This window comes from Epargyreus clarus, unplaced genomic scaffold, assembly GCF_041222505.1.
Source record: "Epargyreus clarus isolate Ecla_fem2 unplaced genomic scaffold, WU_Ecla_fem_2.2 ptg000011l, whole genome shotgun sequence".
Lineage (NCBI taxonomy): Eukaryota > Metazoa > Arthropoda > Insecta > Lepidoptera > Hesperiidae > Epargyreus > Epargyreus clarus.
In genome coordinates, this window is record NW_027332219.1 from 1,247,964 (window position 1) to 1,269,004 (window position 21,041).

A 21,041-nucleotide genomic window follows, 5' to 3' on the forward strand; every position below is an offset into this window, starting at 1 on the left:
CATACGGGGCTGATATGGGGTTTGTTTACGCCCTGACGAGTTATGGTGGGCGGGCGGGGCGACTCGGCGATGCTGATAGGATTTTACGGGGTATGTTTTGCAGACTAAGAATTAAGGGTGTGTCATTGCGGTGTTACTTATGTATGATATGTTTTTTATGCGTCGGAAAATCTAGGTGTTTTCCAAGGTCAGATTTTTTTGTGAAATTTAAGTAGCGAATGGAGCCTATAGCGCATATAGGAGCTTCTATAGACATCAACCCTAGAAATGATTAGAGTTCTATCTGAAATCGGCCTTAGATACCTCGCTGAACCCCTGAAGGTTAAATTACAATATAGAGTGTAGAATAATCGATTAGTACGTCTCCCTTACCAGACTCTTCAAACTAAAACTCAGCAGTTAGCATTGCTGTTATAAGACAGAAGCTTAAAGGGCATGCCAACTCAGTCCTCAAGGGTAACATCGCAGTACCGACCTCAGGCAAGAAGGAAACCGTATTTGAGTTGACAATAGATGACCATGCACGATAGTGGCTCACCATCAAGTAGACATACTTTTCCGAGGCATTCCAGCTTAGTCCTCAGGGGTAGCGGCGCACCTGTGGCCGACTCCAGGTAGGCATATCTAATCCTATCTGGGGTTGATTACAGATGTCCACGGGCGGCAGTAGCCACTTACCATCAGGTGGACTGCATGCTCATCTGCTACTCCCATATTATAAAAAAGACGTGTGTTTGTTCTATCTATATTATCTAAAAAATACGTTACGAAAAATCAGCAATTTCAAAATTGCGGCCACACGTCACTAATTTAATTTTTCTACATATATTTTATGGAATCGTCAACCTACGTTCCTATGATCGGAACCGTCTCATCTTTGCCTGAATTTCATCGATATTTATAACTTTTCAGTGTTTCACTAGCGCACATATGATCCGTCAGGAATGCAGACAGGAAAATGGGACGAGATACCGTATGGAGATATATTTCGGGAACGGTTCATATATTAGATCGTAAAACAGTTATAGATTTTTGAGTTGTCCATCGGGGTTCGAATTCCAGGCAGGTCGCAATTTTTGGAAACCTTGCCTTAGAAAGTACTTATCACCTAATTTAGTTGCAACGGTGAACGATGCTAGAAAACGTATATTTTTTTTATGCATGCAGTCCACCTGATGGTAAGTGGCTAGTGCCGCCCATGGACATCTGTAATCAACCCCAGATGGGATTAGATATTCCTACCTGAGGTCGGCCAAAGATGCGCCGCTACCCCTGAGGACTAAGCTGGAATGCCTCGGAAAAGTCTGTCTCCCTTGCCACACCCTTCAAACTGGAACACAGCAGCGCCTAACACTGGTGTTATTAGGTAGAAATAGGTGTGGCGGTGGTGCCGCCGGAGTCGAACCACAAAGATTTCTACCACCTCGGGGTATATGGATGTGAGTTCTCTAAAATATCCTTAATAGGTAATGCATCAATTTTTTTACACAAATTTAGCCGACATGGTGGGCGATTATCTGAATCAACAATTGAACAGTGAGGAGGTGACGCTTAAAAAATATTTTCATTGAGAAAATGTACGAAAACTACTATGTATTTATTCTGTTCACATTTAACGTCATGTCGCAGGAAACGTGGGATTAGCATCTTGAAAATCCCCTACATAAATATATATGACAACCCACATAGCCTATTGACCCATATTAGTCGGTCGTATTGGGTTCGATTTTTATATTTAGCATAAAACTAGAAATCCTTCTTCAAGCATTTAGTTATTTATATTTACTTACACAATAATCTTTTTACGAATCCTTACAAACACGCAACTAATTTAAAATGTGCGTGCTTTCTACCCCTTTTCATGAATATTATCTTTTGGACTTTGCGCTACGATACCATGGCATGGTGTAGGTTTAGAGCTGCGTTCAAATAAAAGCGATTTCGCCACAAGCGCAGCGGAAAATTTCTAAGTACATTGAGCTGAATATCGGACTCAGTGTAGCCTTTGGTGAGGTCTAAGCCCAAGAATATCTGAACTGAAAAAAAGTTCATACTATAACAAATATTTGCACGTAACAAAAACACATCGCATAGAATTAATTGGATTGCAAAGTTTCAAATGATTACATCAAAATAACATGTTGTTAGCAACAAGTAAATTTCATAATCAATTACTTAATGGTATTTGAAGTAGGTATCTAATTAATAAAACCACTAAAACATATTTGACTAATTACATTAATTAAAATATTTCAAGTATTATCTCGTTACAACCTTTTGTTATGGTTTAAGACGATTATTGTTCGACCTAAATGAGAAACAAAATATTCTGTACCATCAAACTTTCATTCATTCATATTAATATTTCTTTATAGCTGGAATAAGGTACAACAGGCTTTAAAATTATATCCAATTCTTTTATCCTGATTTGCTGCGATAACCAATTACAGCCCATACCAAATATATTTTTTACGCCATAAATCTGTCGCGTATCTATCCGCTAGCCGCGCGTAAAAAGCGTCGCTTTACACGCAGTGTTTACGCTGAAGCTACGGCGGTACGCTTTCGCCGTTCAGTCGCAGTAGATCCCAAGACTTGGTTAGTCGACTTTGCTCACTTCGCGGGTTACTCTACACACTGTTATGTAGTAACATTAAAACTTAATTGTTTAACGACGTTATTATACGGTTGACGGTGGTAGGCGGTGTTGTAGAGTCGAAGTGATAAGTCTTTGGTTGACTGCGCGGTGGGTGTCTATTGTGTTATAGGTACGGCAGTGGTAGTACACGGATTTTCCGATTGTTCGGTACGTAGGTAAGAGATAGGTGTTGGGTTCGGTTCCGTTGAGTGTAACCTTACGGGTGTGCGGGTTACTAATTTTTGATAACACAGCTTTTGTTAAAAATATTTTTGTATCGACAGGTGATTTTTGACGCGAATCTGTAATTCATCATACTCTAACTAAAATAAAAATTAATTTCGAATATTTGATTTCAAATAAATTAACTTGTATAAAAATTGAAATAGATATTTCTGTCGCTTTTCATGGACCCTTTATCCACGGGTCTCATCGATTGTTTCATTTCTGGTGTAAATTTAAAATTGTGACGTCTGTTTTTTTTATTCAATATCTATTCCTACATGTCAGACATGCCCTTTATCATTTATCACGATGCTTTTTAACTTATCAATGACTAATTTATAGGTAGGACCAATTCTAATAAGTCACTTAAGTAAACAATAGTATGAAAAATATTTGCACTAAGTAGTTACGTTTATATTTGTTACAAATCACCTTAAATACACACAATACAATGGGTCTATTTTTACCCTAAAAGCCAATTTTTTTGAGGCAGATTGTCAGAGCAAATCTAGGCTGTGTTCCAACTTCCTTAAAGGTAACAATGCATCTATGATCGATTTCTATTCGACGTCTCATAGGGATGGTGGTAAAAATTACGTTTGAAAAATAGGTCTTCGTCAACCCTACACCAACCCACTGCTGGGCACGGATCTAACATCAAAGTGGAAGTTTAGGGTATAGTCGAGAGCGCTGGTCAAGTGCAAATTAGTGGACTTCAAACATCTTTGAGATTTCATTTTTAAAGAACTCTTGTTTGTAGGTTTCTTAACGATATTTTCTTTCACCGTCAAAGCATGTGATAATTAATTTCTAATATGCGCATTTTAACTTTTAAAAGTCAGGGTTTGAACTTCGGACACCTCGATTGATAGGCTGCCTTTTAACTACTAAACTGTCAGATTTTAATGAAAAATAGGTATTCTATTTAAATTCTACAAGACCTGATTACTTGACTGATTGCTGCTGATTTAATTTAAATCAACATACAGACCTTCGTATTGTGATGTTAGCAACATCTGTTAGTTACCATTCGATTAGTATAGAATACGACATAAAAACTGGTAATATATCATGATCATCAATAATTACCACTGGATATGGGTAAAAAAAATAATGAACAATCCATAAAGTAGTCGTACGTTATACTAGGGCATTCAATTCAATTAACTCTTATATGTGTATACGACCATATACAGGCGAACAGTTGGTCTCTCCAAGATATATGTTAGCGCCTAAAAGGGATGGTAATGACCTAAGGAACTAGGTTTCCTACGTTTAAGACCTTACTTGCTAAGGTGAGGCGGCGCTTGATAGATATTTGAGATTGGTAAGGTCCGTTTATATAGATGCTGATTTTTAGGTCCTGTTATCATTAGTACAAAATGCTGTTACGTTTTAGGATGACCCGATAACTCCATTTTTAAAGTGCAGTTTTAATTTACTTAATTATATGATAATTTAATAAAAAAGTATGTTCATTTGATGGTGAATTTAAATACTCAATAAGATATAGGTTGTTTAAAAATGGTAAAAGTACATTTTAATGTATAAATTATACAGTCGATTATTTTTTTTATAATATAGGAGTAGCAGACGAGCATTGAGTTCACCTGATAGTAAAGTGGCTACTGCCGCCCACTGACCTCTATAATCACCCTCGATAAGATTAGATGTCTTGTGGTCGACCACAGATGTGCGCTACCCCAGAAGACTAAGCTGGAATGGTTTGGAAAAGTGTCTCTCCCTTATCACACCATTCAAACCAGAACACTCTTATTATTAGACAGAAATTAACGATGATTTTCTAATTAGCCGAGTTTCAGAGTGACTGCCATTCCTCCAAATATTGGCAAGGTAGCTAAGTTATAGGTATGTCCTAAATCCACCAAAAAGATTGCTTCATTTTAATTCAATGAAATTTTCTTTCTCGCACATCTCTAGTGGAACACCACCCTAAAGCTTTTCAACCAATATGAAGTTATCAGTAGTTGTCATATTGCTAAGTGCCAAACTGTGTCTTCAAAACTGTAACAAAATCTCCTACATTGGTACAATCAAAGGCATTCAATATAAACTTTATCTATTGAATCGGTTTGGGTATAATGTAGAGTCGTAGGATATATTATAAATATTCTACAATCTTCCTAGTAATACATCTCCCCATCATTCGTTTTAAAGCATAATTTAGGTCTATCAGAACTGATAATATTTGAGAATCTGTCTATTCAAATTTCTAGCACCCGTTATCAGTAATAAATCTATCCAACGTTTTGCCTACTAAAGATCGAAATCTGACAATTACTTCACACTAAAAACTGTCACATTTCGATCTTTGGGGTTCAAAATTTGGATAGATTAAGTATTAGTAACGAGCTTACAACATTGACCATAGATCAAGCTGAATATAAACGTAGATTGAATATCTGTAACGGACACAAGTGACGATAACCAAGTGAACTATGTGACAAGTGCGTCAACAAGTGTAACGGTATTGACATAAAGTGTAGACTAGAAGTGTGTGAAGTGTGAAGTGAGGATGGCGACTCCGGCGCCACCGAGGGTGTCGAGGAACATCTCGCTGCCGGCAGGGCGGCAGCCGCCGAGCGTGGGGATGTTGGCCAGGAGGACCATGTCGGAGAGGTAGTTGATGTTGTGGTTAAGATGTGTGATGATTGTGTCTCTGTTGATGTTTTAGGATGTTTTGTGATGAAGCGTTAGGTGCTTAGTGGCTGCGACTCCCGAAGCGGTGGGAGATGATAGATCTACAAAAACGTCATGTCAATTTTGAATTGAGTGATTCTTTTGGTAGATCAAATGATACATGATAGACTAATAAAATCGTAGATAAAGAATTTTCACACATATAATTCTTCACTGGCAAATTTCTCGATATTACTCCTTCTACATTATTCTAGTCTGACTAGAACTAGGAATAGGACTAGATAGACTATATGTTACATATATAACTTGATTGTGGTTATTATTTACGTTTTTCTGGGTTTTATACAGATATCAGAATCTCGTCATGATTATTTATAAATATAACTGCTACAGCGGTCTGTTTTAATCACATAGGAAACGCTTATGTGAAATACCGAAGGGGCTTACCCAGGAATTATCTGAGCCCCGTCCTTTTTGTTTAAATATGATGACAATCAGTCACCGCAGTGCTGGAATAGTTTAAATCAAACAAAACTTTTATAAGAGAATTAAACCAAAAACCTTCAGACCGAAAAGGAGCCAGAAGCACAGAAATCATTACATTTATAATTTAATAACGTAGACACTAAAAATACTTGTAAATTATTTTCGGCTTCATGTCTTTCGACTCTTTGTTGTGTAAAATTAAAACGGTCAGTCACGCTTGCAAAAATCTGTTCCGCTGCAATTAAATCACTCGTAAACGAAAAGACTGCGATGACGTGTTTACCCGAATCTATCACGTTAGCCTGCGTTAGATCAGCTTTAGCAACGCAGTAATGAACTATATTGAGTGTGGTCTAGAAATGAATAGAGCTGGCTATAGCTTCAATGTCAGCTATTTGCATACAAGTATGTTATGCCCTCAACGCAATATTTTACTTGGTCAGTTCTGACGGTTTGGATTGTGTGGTTATTTTCTCCACAAATTCACAATATATCTGAAGGCAGTAGAATCCTTCGTGGGTCTGTTGCGCTTGCATCCTTTCACTCTGCCTTTTAGCAGTGTTAAGAGTTGTTGTGCTCTGGTTCTTGTACGGGTATGGTAAAGCTATACCATTTACAACGAGGTGTTTCATTTTAGTCGTCAAAAATAGCTGATGACCTTTTCAGATGTAACTCCAACCATAATTTGATTACGGATATTCAGGTTCATTGCATGCTCATTTGCTGCTTCCGTTTGCTAGAAAATCCTAAAATGAATTTTTATAGCAAATTTATACCGATAATAAAATTTATCTCTAGTAGTTTTTGGTGTAACACCTCGTCATAAACATTTTTCTAGAAATGAAATGAAATGAAATATATTTATTTTGTATAGGCCAACGGCGGCACTTACAAATTGTCAGTTACAATATTTTCTTAAACTACTACCGGATCGGAACGCGACCTCCGACTCCAGGCGAATGCAGTCGTTTCAGAAGTTCAGAAGCAAATTTATTGCCGTATTAAAAAACAAATTCAATCGTAAAAATCAGTCAAACGAATGACTAAGTTCCGTAACTGTTCGATTTATATTACGTTGTATCTGTTTATGAGATGTTACGACAGAGTTACAGGCATTATCGTGTATTTGTGCTGTCTATTCGTCTAATTTATCTTTTGTTCGGTCGAGGTCGTAAATATCAAATTTAGTTCGTTGAAAATCTTGAATGTTAATTTTCACTTCATTTTCCATTTCATCTTCGAGCTAATTTTTTCAATGACTGATTACAGTTACTTGAAATTTAAGCAATTCTGTAAATGCTTCGTTGTTTTTGAGTTCGTTATCAATATAGTTGTGTTAAACGACAACACTTTTAATAGTTTCGCCGATAATGTCTACCAGTTTCCAGTTTTCGTATCTATCCATATTTTAAACCCATTCGTTGGTGGCGGAAACTAAAAAACCGCAGATAATACATAAAATATTATCATAATTGCCTGTTGCGTTACGCTATGCAGCCGTCGATAACGTAACGTTTAACGTCTGGCCGAATTCGTGGACGATAGTAATGGGCTCGGAGTGATTGTAAACTATAGAAAGAGAATACTTGGATACGAACTAAGGCACAAGTGAGAACACCATCACTATTTGTGGTATAGGCCCCATAGTCGTAATTCAAGTTCAATTGGCACACTCACCGCTAACTTCTTTCTTTATTTGCAACTCAATTAATTTATTGTCTGGTAATTTTGTTTATTTTAATAGTAAATATGTTAATTTTGGTGAAATGTTCTGTAAAAGCTAGTAGTTTCCTTAGTTCGTGGTCGTCACATCTGCCTATGATTCGTACTAAGGTGTTAACGAAGTACGCACTCTATGTTAATCGTTACTCTGAGGCAACGGGCTAAGCCGACACAAATACAGACGAGCAGGCGTCTTGTTTATCAATTCTTTTCGTACTATTGTTGACATGAGAGTTGAAAATGAGATTTTTCTGGTACAAACTGTCTGGATCTTCTCGATCTGTGATCTCATGTGTTGTAGTTGAAAATTTACGTCATCAGCAAATACTGCCATGCCCTAGCGTTGTTTTTCAGTTTAGCGTATTAGATCATATCGTTTATTGTAAATTTATCTTTTTATTTACCGTGTTATACATTTGTAATAGTAATTTTAGTTTTGTTTGTCTAATTATCCCATTTATCTTTTTCTTGACCTGACTTCAGAGTATTATGTTTTTCGAACGTACATATTTATGATGTATATACATATAAAAACAAAAAAATAAACACAGAAAAATAAAACATATACAATTATACATGTTTTATTTTTCTTTGGTTTCGTCTAGATTTTGCAAATGATATTACAGGCCATATTTTTTTTAGATTTGGTCTTTTTAATATCCTTTAAATGAAAATAAAATTGTGTATTTAATCATAAAGTAGCCTTCTATTTCGAGAAACAAATTAAATTAACCTTACACAATATTTTCATTGAATTTCATTATAAGACTTCTCAGAACCTACTGATTCGTAACGTATTTAAATCCACAATATATCGCCTATAAATATCTGTTTATCATTGCGCTGATGTTTCTAACGAAAACGATTACCATATTATGCAAATAGATTCGAAAATAGCAACATCTGGTATGGTTCCTTTTACCTGACTTGGCATTCATCCATTAGGCAAGTGGAATCCACCGTAGCCATGAAATTTACCAAGAATCCATTAGCTTCAGTCGAGGAAAATACTCCTTCGGGGGTTAATATGATTAATTGAAACGTGACACAATATGACCTACAGTTTAATGTACGATGTCCCTTTCAGGGTTGTACTTTAGCACCGCTGTTGTTTAACCTTATCTAACAGTATCGAATGCTTCCCTTCAGTTGATTACGAAACTTTAAGTAGTATTTTAATGAAATACCTACCTAGCGGGTTTTTGTTGATTTAAAAATATGGAACATTACAGATTAGGGATTGGAATTATGTGTTTGGTTTTTTATGTCAGAAATTAAAAAGAATCGGCAAATTAAAAAAAAATAACCATTGACACCTTTTTGGCGGGTTTGACTTGAGCTAAGAATTATCGTGGTGACGACATGAATACTCAAAAATTTGTCACTTAATCGTTCAAGCCGTTTAGGAGAAGTAGAATAATGAACACACGCAAATCGCTATTTTATACATAGACGACAAATCTGACCCAATGATCTAATTAGTTTTCGGTTGTGTGTATAATAAAATAACAAACGCAACAAAATGTGCGAGCGTAATAAAATATGTCTCGAGATTTGAAATTGAATCGTAACAGTGTCGAATGCCTTCTAGAAATCTACAGGAAATATTAAAATGTTACGCGTTAGCATAATACTGCAACAAGATTCCAAATGATTGTTTATATTCAGTTATTTAATATTGTAGGTAGGTTTCACATTGTAAGCTTCTTTGTAAGCTCGGGATCGTTGCGTGGGCCGCAATCTAAATTTCAATTACTGTGGCCTTTACCTTACCTTACGCAGGCTCTAAATTTGGATATATTACGTGCCTCGTCCCTCGAGTATTATGTTAATGTAGAAACATCATTATGACTAAACAGTACGATATAAATTCATATCTGATGATCAAGTTGCTAATCTTTGCTATTGATTCTTCTCTATGAAAATGAAATGTTAATATTTTGAAGCTTGTGTAAAATTACCTTGGATGTTAAATTATACTCTCGATAGTGAATAATATGAATAAAACTAATTTTTATACTAAGTTTTTATATATATTTCAGGATAAGTTTGATTAAATTCCCTAAAACTCATTATTTCATTTTCTTAACCAGATAAGTCTCTCTTATTTGATCTTATAATCCGCTACTTATCTTTAATATTTTCCTTATTAAATTTAATATCAAAATTTCTTATATACTGTTCTCTACTAATATCTCGTACTTTAATGAACGAAATTTAAATTATTTCATTATTTTTCTCTTTTCTAAATAATCCATACTTTCAATGATTTGGTCTCTTAATTAAAACATTAAAGTTTACGTACTATTCACCATCAACGAGTACTTCAAGAAATGTAACCCTTTCATAGTACAATCTGTACATAGATGACGTTCGTATGGAATTAGCCAATTTTACAACTTCCCTATAATGTTTGGACTGGCGTTTCCTTCGCCGCTATCGACCTTTGATTCGATCGCTTTTATTACATGTAACTTGTATTGTATATCTTGATTTGTTTATAATTTGAGTTCTAGCTATTTGTACAGAGTTATTAAATTTATATCAGTTATTGAATAAAATTTCATAATTTAAAGTTTCATTTGGCTATTTATTTTTGTTACGGACATCACATGATGGTTCACAAATATTCAATTATTTATATTGTGAACTTCTTCCTGAAGTATTTCAGAAACACTAAGACTTGGGGCTCATCAAAAAAAGTCCAAAAAGGGCATTTCTTCAAAACCGACGATGCATTGACAATTTATCTGGTGTTATAAATGTCCATGATTACTTTCCATTAGTTAACAATTCAGCCTGCCTTTTTGCTATAAAATATTGAATTAAATATGTTTATCAAGTGATATTACATAATATTGAGTAACATCTCTCACCTATATTATCGCTATCTTAATTAGTTATTGTTACTACGATGTATACAGGTGATTACGCTACATAAGACGCCGATGGTGACTAATTACTTAAAAATGCATATCGTATGTTAATCACCAGAACAGTTAATAATTAATTTAATATTTAAGCAGTGTTGTGTATCTCAAGGCTGCATTCTACCGTTTTCGTGGTTCCAATTCGTTGAGCAATCTCTTAAATTTTACAGATTCCGATTGGAATTAGAAATATCTCAACGATTCACTAAATCTGGTGAATCGATTTGTTTTGCTTTGCTCTTACCGGTATCTAGTGCTTTTTCTTTATTACGTCTCGGTTTGACAAGTTTAGTTTTAGTTGTCGAGGTGTCAGCAAAGTGTTCGTTTTCAAGATTTTTACTATTGCTGGTTTTTCTTCATTTGGTAGGTATTTGTTAAAAATGTTAATGAAAATATTTTATATGTTGCTGTTAGAGCAGTACTCAAATAAGAAATCCGATTATTATTCTAATAAGATATTTAGTTTGGTAAACATTCACACGCCCATGAGAATAGTTTAGAGGCTTGTAGATTTCTCTATGATATTTGCTCTCATGTTAAATTCAGAACAGTACTTCCGTGCGTCCTTCGAAAAATCTACAATTTTAACTCTAAAATACTTTCAAACGCTTACATACTTTCTGTGTACTTTACTTTTGCGTTTAAATCTCATAAGAAGACCTTACTCATGACTCTAGACTCACAAAAAAAGAAAATCAGGAAATTATTGTCAAACTTCTGTCGTGCAACTCCATATTGAAGTTCCTCCATCTATTGACAGTGATCTAACAAATTCCTCTTCTCTCTTCCATCAGTGACTTGGAACCTGGCGCGGCGACCGCCCCGTCCGGCAGCTCGAGCAGCTCCAGCCTCTCGTCCAGGAGCAACGAGAGCAACACCGTCGCCGCTGAACAGCAAGGTGAGATTACCACAGAAGTACCTTTTACGTTGGTCGTAATAGCACCAGCAAAAGAATGGTGTGGAACTCTAGCGGACTAAGGTGGGGAGGGAGGGGCGGTCCTCCCCGGACCTTCGATCTTGGGGGCCTTCCAAATAAGTTGCTAAAAAAGGTCGTCAAAACCAAACAATCTGTAAAATGTGTAAATCAACTTTTCAACTTTCCGCCCTGGGCCTCAGAAGACCTTAGTCCGCCATTGGTGTTGAATTGGTACGATTTTTTTAGCTTGTTCAATTTCTTTCTACGTTTTTGACACTATTTTTTGTAGCCCCAGTTAGCGATTCTGTTATGATACGAATAGTACAGCTTCTCTCTTAGACATATTGAACGGATCGTGCGTTCTATTTCCGTTAGTTTTTTTTTTCTTCTTTCTTACTTATTAGAACTAGCACTTGCACTTACACTGCTAGAAAATTCTTAAAAGTAACTCTGAACCATTCTCACATATATTTTTCTAATTTTTCTTCTTGAACCAAAATTATAAAAAAAAAAACATATTTTTTGATATTCCAGCCTCCCAATCAGACTGGTCGGAGGAGGAGGAGCCGCTCGCCGCGCAGTGGGCGGACAGCCTGCCGCCGCAGGTGCTCGACTCTCTTCTGCTCTCGGCCAGGATACGGAAACGACAGGAGTTTATACATGGTATGTGCCATCTTGGACCTTGGAAATGTTAGAACCCATTGTAGTTCGACGCTGAAGACTCATACTAACCAGTCTTATAACATCAGTATTAAGCACTAGTAGACAAGAGTTTCATTAGTAGTAAAATATCTATACTTGAAGACAAACGTAAAAAGTTACACTTCTTTGGTGTTTTCAATAAAAAAAAAGTGTGTGTGTGTCAGCTACGACGCACGATTGGAGTTTACTCCTTACGAATGATAATTATGATATATATCGAATAGAAAAAAGGGTAGGTAAATGAACGCATCTGCTAAAATGATAAGAGAAACAAACATATATCTGTAATTATTCGGATTATTTATATTACTTCAATAATGCGTATTACATAAAGTATGTTACAAAATAATATAAAATAGCGCCATCTAGTGGCAAGTTTTATAAATTGTAAGTTTGCAAGTTTATCAATCTATGTATTTTGGTTCCAAATATTATAATGGTAACTTAATATAATTGTTTATATTAAAGTAAATTTTAATATAATATAATTATTTATATTTAAAACAATGTTAAACGTTTTATAACTTAAAACTTAATAATTATAATTTCTTTGCTATCTATAAAATATCCTTGTTGCAATTTACGGATGAAATTTATATGAGACTCAATAAACATGTTATTATATGTAATTTGGATTGTTTCTGAATGTTTTATAATTCTAGAATCCATTTAAAACGTATTGCTAATTTTATATAACTTATTTTGAACATAATTCATTAGCAATAATTCTGTAATAAATATTAAATAATACTGTTTTGATTTTGCCCGTTTATCGTTGATAGATGGTGCTGATCAATAATGCATCCATTTTTATAAGTTAAATTAATATATCAGTAACTTACAAAAACCTCTTTATGTTAAAAACTTATTTTGCTAATATTATATCTTATTCAATTGCTTACTGATTTTATATGTTATTCTTCTTTAAAAACGTTCATAAAAGATTGTTAATCATATTATGGCGCCAATGTTCATATTTTTCACAGTGTTTATAAATGATCAAACCTATAACTTAATTTATGCAAAACTTAAACAAATTAGTTAATGACGTTTTAATGTTTTATATATTGCTAATTATTTTTATTGTAATAATTACTTTCATATGGGATTTGAACTTACTGTATTTTAAATTAATAAAAGCACTCTTGATTCATATTTTGGTTACCGTTACGCCTCAACTTTTCGTGTTACACTTGATTTTACTCCTCATAAAATTTCCGTACCGGGCCTTATAACTCAAATCGTTTCTTAAGGAGTAAACTCCAAAAAGTGCAAAAATTTTTACAAAGTATTTGGGAAAAATTATACTAAACTTAAGTATCGTATCGTCTCATATATGAAGTATATGAAGCTAAAAATATTTTTTCTACAAATCTTGCAATATCATAGTGTCGATTTTTACCTGTCGCTTTGGTAGAAAATTAACCTCATATTTTTTCCCAAACGGTATAACTTAAAATAAATGCCAATGCCGATGTTATGGTGTCGACTTTTATCTTGCACTTTCTTAAAAAAAACACATAATTTTACCCAAACGCCCCAAAAGTAGCACTTTGGACTTTATGTGTTACAGAGCTGATAGTGTCCGAGGGCTCGCACGTCCGTTGGCTGAAGGTGCTCGGCAGCGTGTTCCTCCGCCCCCTCGAAGCGGCTCCAGCGCTACTGCCGGCAGACGAGCTACGGGCGCTGTTCCCGAACCTGCCCGGTGTTAGGGAGCGCCACGCGAGGCTCTACGCTGATCTGAGAGCCGCGAGAGCTGCGGCCTCTGCGAGCGGACATCTTGTACGAGTGCGGCCTGTTGCCGACGCCATGCTCAATACGGTCAGTATGCCATGCTCAACACGGTCAGAATGATATGCTTAACACGGTCAGTATGACAGGTTCAATGCAGTTAGTATCATAGGTGTGTCACAATTTACGTTGAGGTAAGGAGCCACGGCACCTCCGTGGCTCCTCACCTGTGTATTCTAGCAGCCATCTTGTTAGAGTTCGACCTGTTGCTGATGTCATGCTCTACACGGTCAGTGACGAAATGATTATATGAATGGCATGCTCAACATGATCGATATCGTCTGTCATAATGTACGCTGTGCTGAGAGCCCCTGGGGTTGCGGTATTTTCTAGCAGACATCTCGTGAGAGTGCGATCAGTTATCGACGCCATGCTCAACACAGTCAGTATCGTAGCGTAATGTTGCCGACACCATGTTCAACGCGATCGGTATCGTAATTGTATATGAACGTCAAGCTCATTACGGTCAGTATGACATGCTCATGACTGTCAGTATGACATCATCCTTACCGTGATGAGCATATGATACTGATTATCACTGGCAGTATGATATGCTCATCACGGTCAGAATGCCATACTCATTGCGGTCAGAGTCATAATAAAAAACCGAATGCCATGTTCATCACAAGCAGTATGACAAGCTCCAATCGATGACCATCATGAAGGTGAAGTGAGTGAAGGTTATATTGTGCCCTATCTTCAGTCCAACCAATGTAATGATAACATACTGTACACCACAATTCAATACGGTATACGTTACGCCATACTCGCCACGGTTAGTGTACATAATTATATTCAACACTCCATGCTCAACTCGATCAGTATTATGATAAAATATATTACTCATGCTCAATACGGTCACTACCACGATTCTTTCAACTGTACTATTTCATCTTATCTATTCTTTCGTTTATTTGTCTTATCCTTATATCTCTCTCACAAATAAATAATTGTATAAAAAACACTCTATGCTAAACTTGTTGATAAAATGTTGTTCGTCATGCTAAACACGGTTACAACCACGATTGTTTTAACTGTGCCGTTCTACCCTACCTTTTCTTTCTTCCATGTATTCCTTGTATCTTATTTCATACATCTTTTCTTTCGTTTATTTATCTTATCTTTATCTCTCCTCCAGCTGGGCGAGGCCGGTTACGCGGCGTGCCTGTCCCGGTTCTGTCGCGGTCAGCGCATGGCACTCGACGCGTTACGGGAACGTAGACGGAAGAACAAGGAACTACATCAGTTCCTAGCTGGAAGGGAGCAACTGCCCTTGTGTGGGAGGCTGCAGTTGAGGGATCTGTTGGCGTGCGTTTGGCAGAGGTGAGTTATGATTGGTGATGCCGATATTGTGTTTACGATATTCGCTATCATTATCTTTATCGCGTATGTCAATTTCATCATTATTCATATTGATGCTGTCGTTTTTGTAATCTTCGTTATCCTCTTATTCATCACATATGACAATTTCATTATTCTTTACTTAAACTTTTGTTCATGCTCGATGTTGTAATCGTATTTATCTTTTATACCGGATATCTTAATTTTACATTATTTAACATATTCACATAATATTTAATTAATGACTCTCATTGTTATTTTCTATTCATCATGATTTGATCATAATTAGTTTTGTATATCTTAAATATTTTATAATTATCATCTTTATGATAATCCACACGTACTAACTCTTTAGTACCTTAGTTTCTTCAACAATATCAAATCAAATATAATCAAATTGGAGTTAATAAAGAGTGCATTTGAATAATGGATTTGATCAATATTCAAGGAAACTTTTGCACTCTTATGACTATTTGACCATTTGTTTTTGTCCATTTAATATACAAATAGAATTATGTTTGATCTAACTTTTAAAATAACGATCATCTTTATATTGAATAATACTTAGTTCACAACCAGTTTGTAGACTCTAATTCTATGCATTACCCGCTACATGTGTACATATTATTGTTTCCAGGCTAACAAAATACCAGTTGCTCCTCGAGGGCATCCTGAAGACTGTATGCGCGGAGGGCGGCGCTGAGGGCGGCGCGGCGGAGGGCGAGCCCGACAGCGCGGAGGATGTTGCCCAACTGAGGAGGGCGTGGTCCACCGCCAAGGACGTGCTGCACAGTGTGGACACCGCCATCCGCACCGCTGAGAACGAGCACAGGTTGGCACGTCTAAATATAAAATCTAGATAAAATCGTCATAACGACGAAATCGAGCACAGGTAAGTCGGTCGCTGCCTACACACACAACATCCTTGAAAACCGTGTGCGAGGAGGTCTTGGTCGACTGCTAAGAATGTGTTGCACAGTGTGGACACCACCATCCGCACCGCTTAGAACGAGCACAGGTTGGTGCGCGGTTGTGTAGATTATAGGCGTATCGCTGACGTCATCACGACGTCACTAGTGACGTCATCGCGCTGCGAGCGAGCACAGGTTGGTGCGCGGCTGTAGGGATTGTAGGCGGCATATAAGTAGGTAGTGACGTCATCGCGCTGAGGGTGAGCGCAGGTTGGTATAACCCGCGCCTAATTTCTAGTCCGCTCTGAAGTTGTTGCGCGCAGATTTAGATAGCATATACTCCGTAACGTAAGGACACACGAACACAACTATGTGCCCGAAAGGTCCTGGGGAACCACGCTGTCTTCATCCCGCTAATATCTACAATTTGCTATTGCGATGCGATTCGTTTCTATATTCGGAGCGGTCTAGCAGTTTGGTGCGGCGTCTACACGGCCAACAATGACGATTTATCATGAGATACACGCTCACGCAATACTATAACTTATGTAAATGTGTATTTATATTTCTACCTGATTAATTTCTAGATTGAAGGCGATCCAGAGCAAGTTGGAAGTTCGCGTGGGCAGTTCTTCGGGCGCCGAGTGGGAGGAGTTACGGCGATTGGACCTCTCGTCACACTCGTTACGACATGAGGGGGAGTTGGCTGTACGAAGTGACGGGAATAAGAGGACCGCTGTGCTGGTGGGTATTTATTATCCTATAATAATTAGTTGTCTTTGAATATTAAAGATTTTTGATGTGAAACATCTATAGCCGCACGTAAAACCGATTTCGCGACGCGTCGCCACGCTATACGATGGTATATATATACAGTCTATATTCAGTAGTGTGTACGGTGTGGCGAGGCGTCGCCATGCGCAATCGACTGTGCGAATTAAGTAGTCACGATTTGAAATAAATTCGGTAATTTTTGTATTTAATGAAAATAAATGTTTATTTAATAAATAGTCATCGTTATCTGGAAAAAAATCGTAATATTTTATTGTATCATTATGACATATTTAGTTCCTATCACAATATGTTTTTTTCTGCATATTACTTTTACAAAATAATGTCGATGTTTCACATCTGCCAGGCGTCCCGTGACGGTTCACAATTTTTTTTTAATTGCAAAAGCTTTATTGCATAAAAAGTGTGTGTGTTGTATAAGTAAGAATATGAAGTTATATTTCTTTAACGTTATAAGTTATAATGAATCTGTTGTATTTGCTTTTTATAAGTTTGAATTCATGTATCAATACAGATAAATTAATTTATAAGTCGCTCAGTAGTCAATAAATGTTATTACACATACATAATTATAATTTAAAATACATATTCGTGATGATCATAGATACTCCATCTCTTAAAATGTGAAAATTATGTCAGTTAGCTCGCTGATAAACTTCATCCTATTATATATTAAAATCTATCACTTCTAACGCCATATGTTATAAAGCTCTAAAAGCTCGCCGCTAAGTTAATTCTATGTTACTAATCCACACGTAGCTTTTTTTCATACGGAAAGAAACACTTATCTGATTTTCAAAACGCTTCAAAATAAATATAAGCACGATAAATAGAAACTAACATAGTGTTCAGTATGAGGGGGCTTCAGGTTTATCTACTCAATAAAAACGAATTCGAACTTTCTGTCGTGTGCGAAGAACAATTTATTTTTTAAAGTGACAACGGCATCCGCATCGGCTTCTTTCAATATGTAGGCAGACGCTCACTAGATGGCGCTACCGGTACCGTTTCTGAACACATAGTTATAATTGTCTTTTATAGGCGCTGATGCTGGAAGAGGCGTTGGTTCTACTACAGCGCGAAGGCGACAAGTTCGTACTGAGGCCCATGGGCCCCGGACAACCGGGACAATTGTCACCGCTCATCAAATGGTGAGTGATGAGTATACTTATATCTATGCGTGAGAAACTAAATATTAATTACTTTCATAGTGAACTAAAATATGAAAAATTAAACGTCTGAGTTATTTGTGAATAAAGTTATCAATTGTAACTTAATTCCACCAATAGAAATCTAACCAGCGGAGTACAAATCATTAATTCCTTAACAAACAAAAAAGGTATATTAACTACTTTTCTATTTTTATTTTTTTGTAATATGCAGTCCTGTTTTTAAATATAAAATGTCATCTAATTTTTCCAATGTCTTTTGTAATGGAAGTGTGATAAATTGGTGAATAAAGATCTTTTTCTCTGCTGAAGGCGAATAAATGAAGCTTCTTCTGTTTTTGAAGTCCTCGCAATTTTGTACGCAAGAAAAATTGCGATACACAACTAATACATATAAATGATTTTCACTATAATTGTTTTTTATTATGGTGGATACAGATGTATTATAGTATAGTCCGCGTTAAACTGCTAGTCCGCTCTGAATATAGAAATTAATCGCGTCGCATAGCAAATTGTATGGCTACACCTCCTCGCGACAACTTCACAGCGGACAAACAGTTTGGCGCGGACTATAATTGATTATGGAAGAGTATAGTGTATTTTTGACTGCATTCTGAGTGTTTTAATATGTGTGTTCTCAGGGACAAGGTCCTGTTCCGTCCCAACGCGGCGGTGAAGAACACGTTCTTCCTGATGAACATCAACGGCGTACAGATGCACGAGCTGTCCGCTAACACCTCCGCGGAGTACTCCACGTTAGTATAACATTAAATTTTTTTAGGGTTCCGTACTCAAAAGGTAAGAACGGAACCCTATTACTAAGCCTACGCTGTCTGTAAGTCTCTCACAGGGCTCTCTCTACGGAACCGTAATAGATAGACACTTGAAATATTTACACAGTAGGTATAACGGTAGCGGCTATAACAACGAATACTAAAAAAGTTTAATTTAAAACAGTTACATATAAAAGCGGGGTACCATAGAAGGAACCGCTACTTTTCGCTTTATCTTTTGAACCGGAATAGGTAGACAGTTCAAATTTTCACAAAGGATTTACTTCAAAGGCTGCTATAGTAACAAATACTGAAAATAAAACATATTGAAAATGTTGGTTGTATGGAACACTGTGTGCGAGCTCGACTTAGTCTTTGGTAAATTATTTAACGTAAACTATTGTATTAATAATTGACTTTTATTGTTAAATTGATAGTGTGCAATTTAAAAAAAATAATGTAACACGTATATGTGTAAAATTTATCTAAAAATATGCGTAAATTTTATCTTTCTATATTCATATATTTAAATGATTTTTTAAGCCTAATCTTATTCGTCCGTGTACGCTATGTACTCTAAGATAGGTACAAATAATTATCTTCACATATGTGGAGTTACTAAATTTTACTTTAAAATTGTTTATTTATTGTATAAGTTTGAAAAATGTTTTTTCAGTTGGGTGAAACACATCCAAGAGGCGCCGCTAGCGAAGCTAACGGAGCTGAAGCCCAGTCTGACGCCGTCGCACCAACACACGCGATCCACCGATGATTCTGGTTAGTACATACCATATCTATCTATTTATAGTCTAGGGCATTGGTACTCAAAGTAAATAAATAAATAAATAAAGTCGTGTATATTTCCCCCCTAGACGACGATTTGCAAAGGATCTGTGTGAGTGGAATTGTCTATATTGACCCCCTAGGGGACTATGATTATTTGATTGATTAGGGGTTTATGAGTGCGAAAAAATATCGGTCGGTGAGATGAGAGGGGGTCTACGATAGTGGATCTCGTTTTGGCAGGATGTAACTATAATGCAGAGGGAATTTTAGTATAGTGTAAATACTTTCCTGGTATCTCTGTCACCAAAAAAATTACCTTGTATCTATCCGTAAGACAAAAAATTAGAGATCTTTGTTTTACAGTGTATTTTGTCAATTACCAAAAATTTCTTATTTACGTTTTAATTCACATATTTTTAACAAGTAACAACTCATCGTCAGCATACTATTATACCATTATGCTAATTAGAATTGCTTCATAAAAGAACATGCAATTTTAACCACCTAACATAAAAGGTTGAAATTCTATACTATGAATAGCGCAAATGAAAACAATGACAAAGTAAAAAGTTACGTTACGTTATTATATTGCGTTCTCAAAATTTTACACCAAAATGAGTACGTACACAGTCGGCATTTTTTTCTTCACGTTACCATTTCATCGTTCGTAAACTAGATGGCGCTGTACAGTTTCTGAATCGCGCTAACGATGTTATCGCGTAGCTTGTATAAGTAGCGAGGGGGACTTTGTTCGAATCGCAACGCATCTGTGATTAACTTCAAATTATTTTTGAATACGCACAAGGTATCTATGACCTTTGTGCTAAGATACGATATATTGCTTTTAGGAATAAGTGTTCTAGAACATTATGATGGTAAATCTAAATCTTGAATATTTTAAATTAATATTAAATAAATTTCAGTTAAATCATACAAATAATTTAATGAATGAATGAAATTACATTTCATTAAAATTTAAATCAAAACAATTCAAATAATTACATTTAAATTTAATGATCTGTTAGGAAATTATCAGGAAATTATTTAAAAACAAATTTTATGAACCTAGAACCTTTTACTTTACTATCGACCGGTTTATCAATTCTCAAATAACTCCCCAGATAATTAACTGACTGTTTAACAAAGGAATAAATATTTTCAAAAGTCTTTATCCGAGCTGTAGCTATCTATCTGCTGT

The 21,041-nt window shown here is 36.0% G+C and overlaps 1 protein-coding gene across 1 annotated transcript in view; it reads left to right on the forward strand.

Moving 5' to 3' along the window:
- Nucleotides 1-21,041, forward strand: part of RhoGEF2 (Rho guanine nucleotide exchange factor 2) — a 244,303-nt gene that overhangs the window by 212,279 nt on the left and 10,983 nt on the right. Inside the window, exons 24-32 of the mRNA XM_073077703.1 lie at nucleotides 11,457-11,560; nucleotides 12,113-12,241; nucleotides 13,854-14,101; nucleotides 15,210-15,394; nucleotides 16,050-16,244; nucleotides 16,911-17,067; nucleotides 18,157-18,266; nucleotides 18,926-19,039; nucleotides 19,734-19,834. Coding sequence (XP_072933804.1) covers nucleotides 11,457-11,560; nucleotides 12,113-12,241; nucleotides 13,854-14,101; nucleotides 15,210-15,394; nucleotides 16,050-16,244; nucleotides 16,911-17,067; nucleotides 18,157-18,266; nucleotides 18,926-19,039; nucleotides 19,734-19,834 — 1,343 coding nt within the window. The remainder of the gene's footprint in view (nucleotides 1-11,456; nucleotides 11,561-12,112; nucleotides 12,242-13,853; nucleotides 14,102-15,209; nucleotides 15,395-16,049; nucleotides 16,245-16,910; nucleotides 17,068-18,156; nucleotides 18,267-18,925; nucleotides 19,040-19,733; nucleotides 19,835-21,041) is intronic.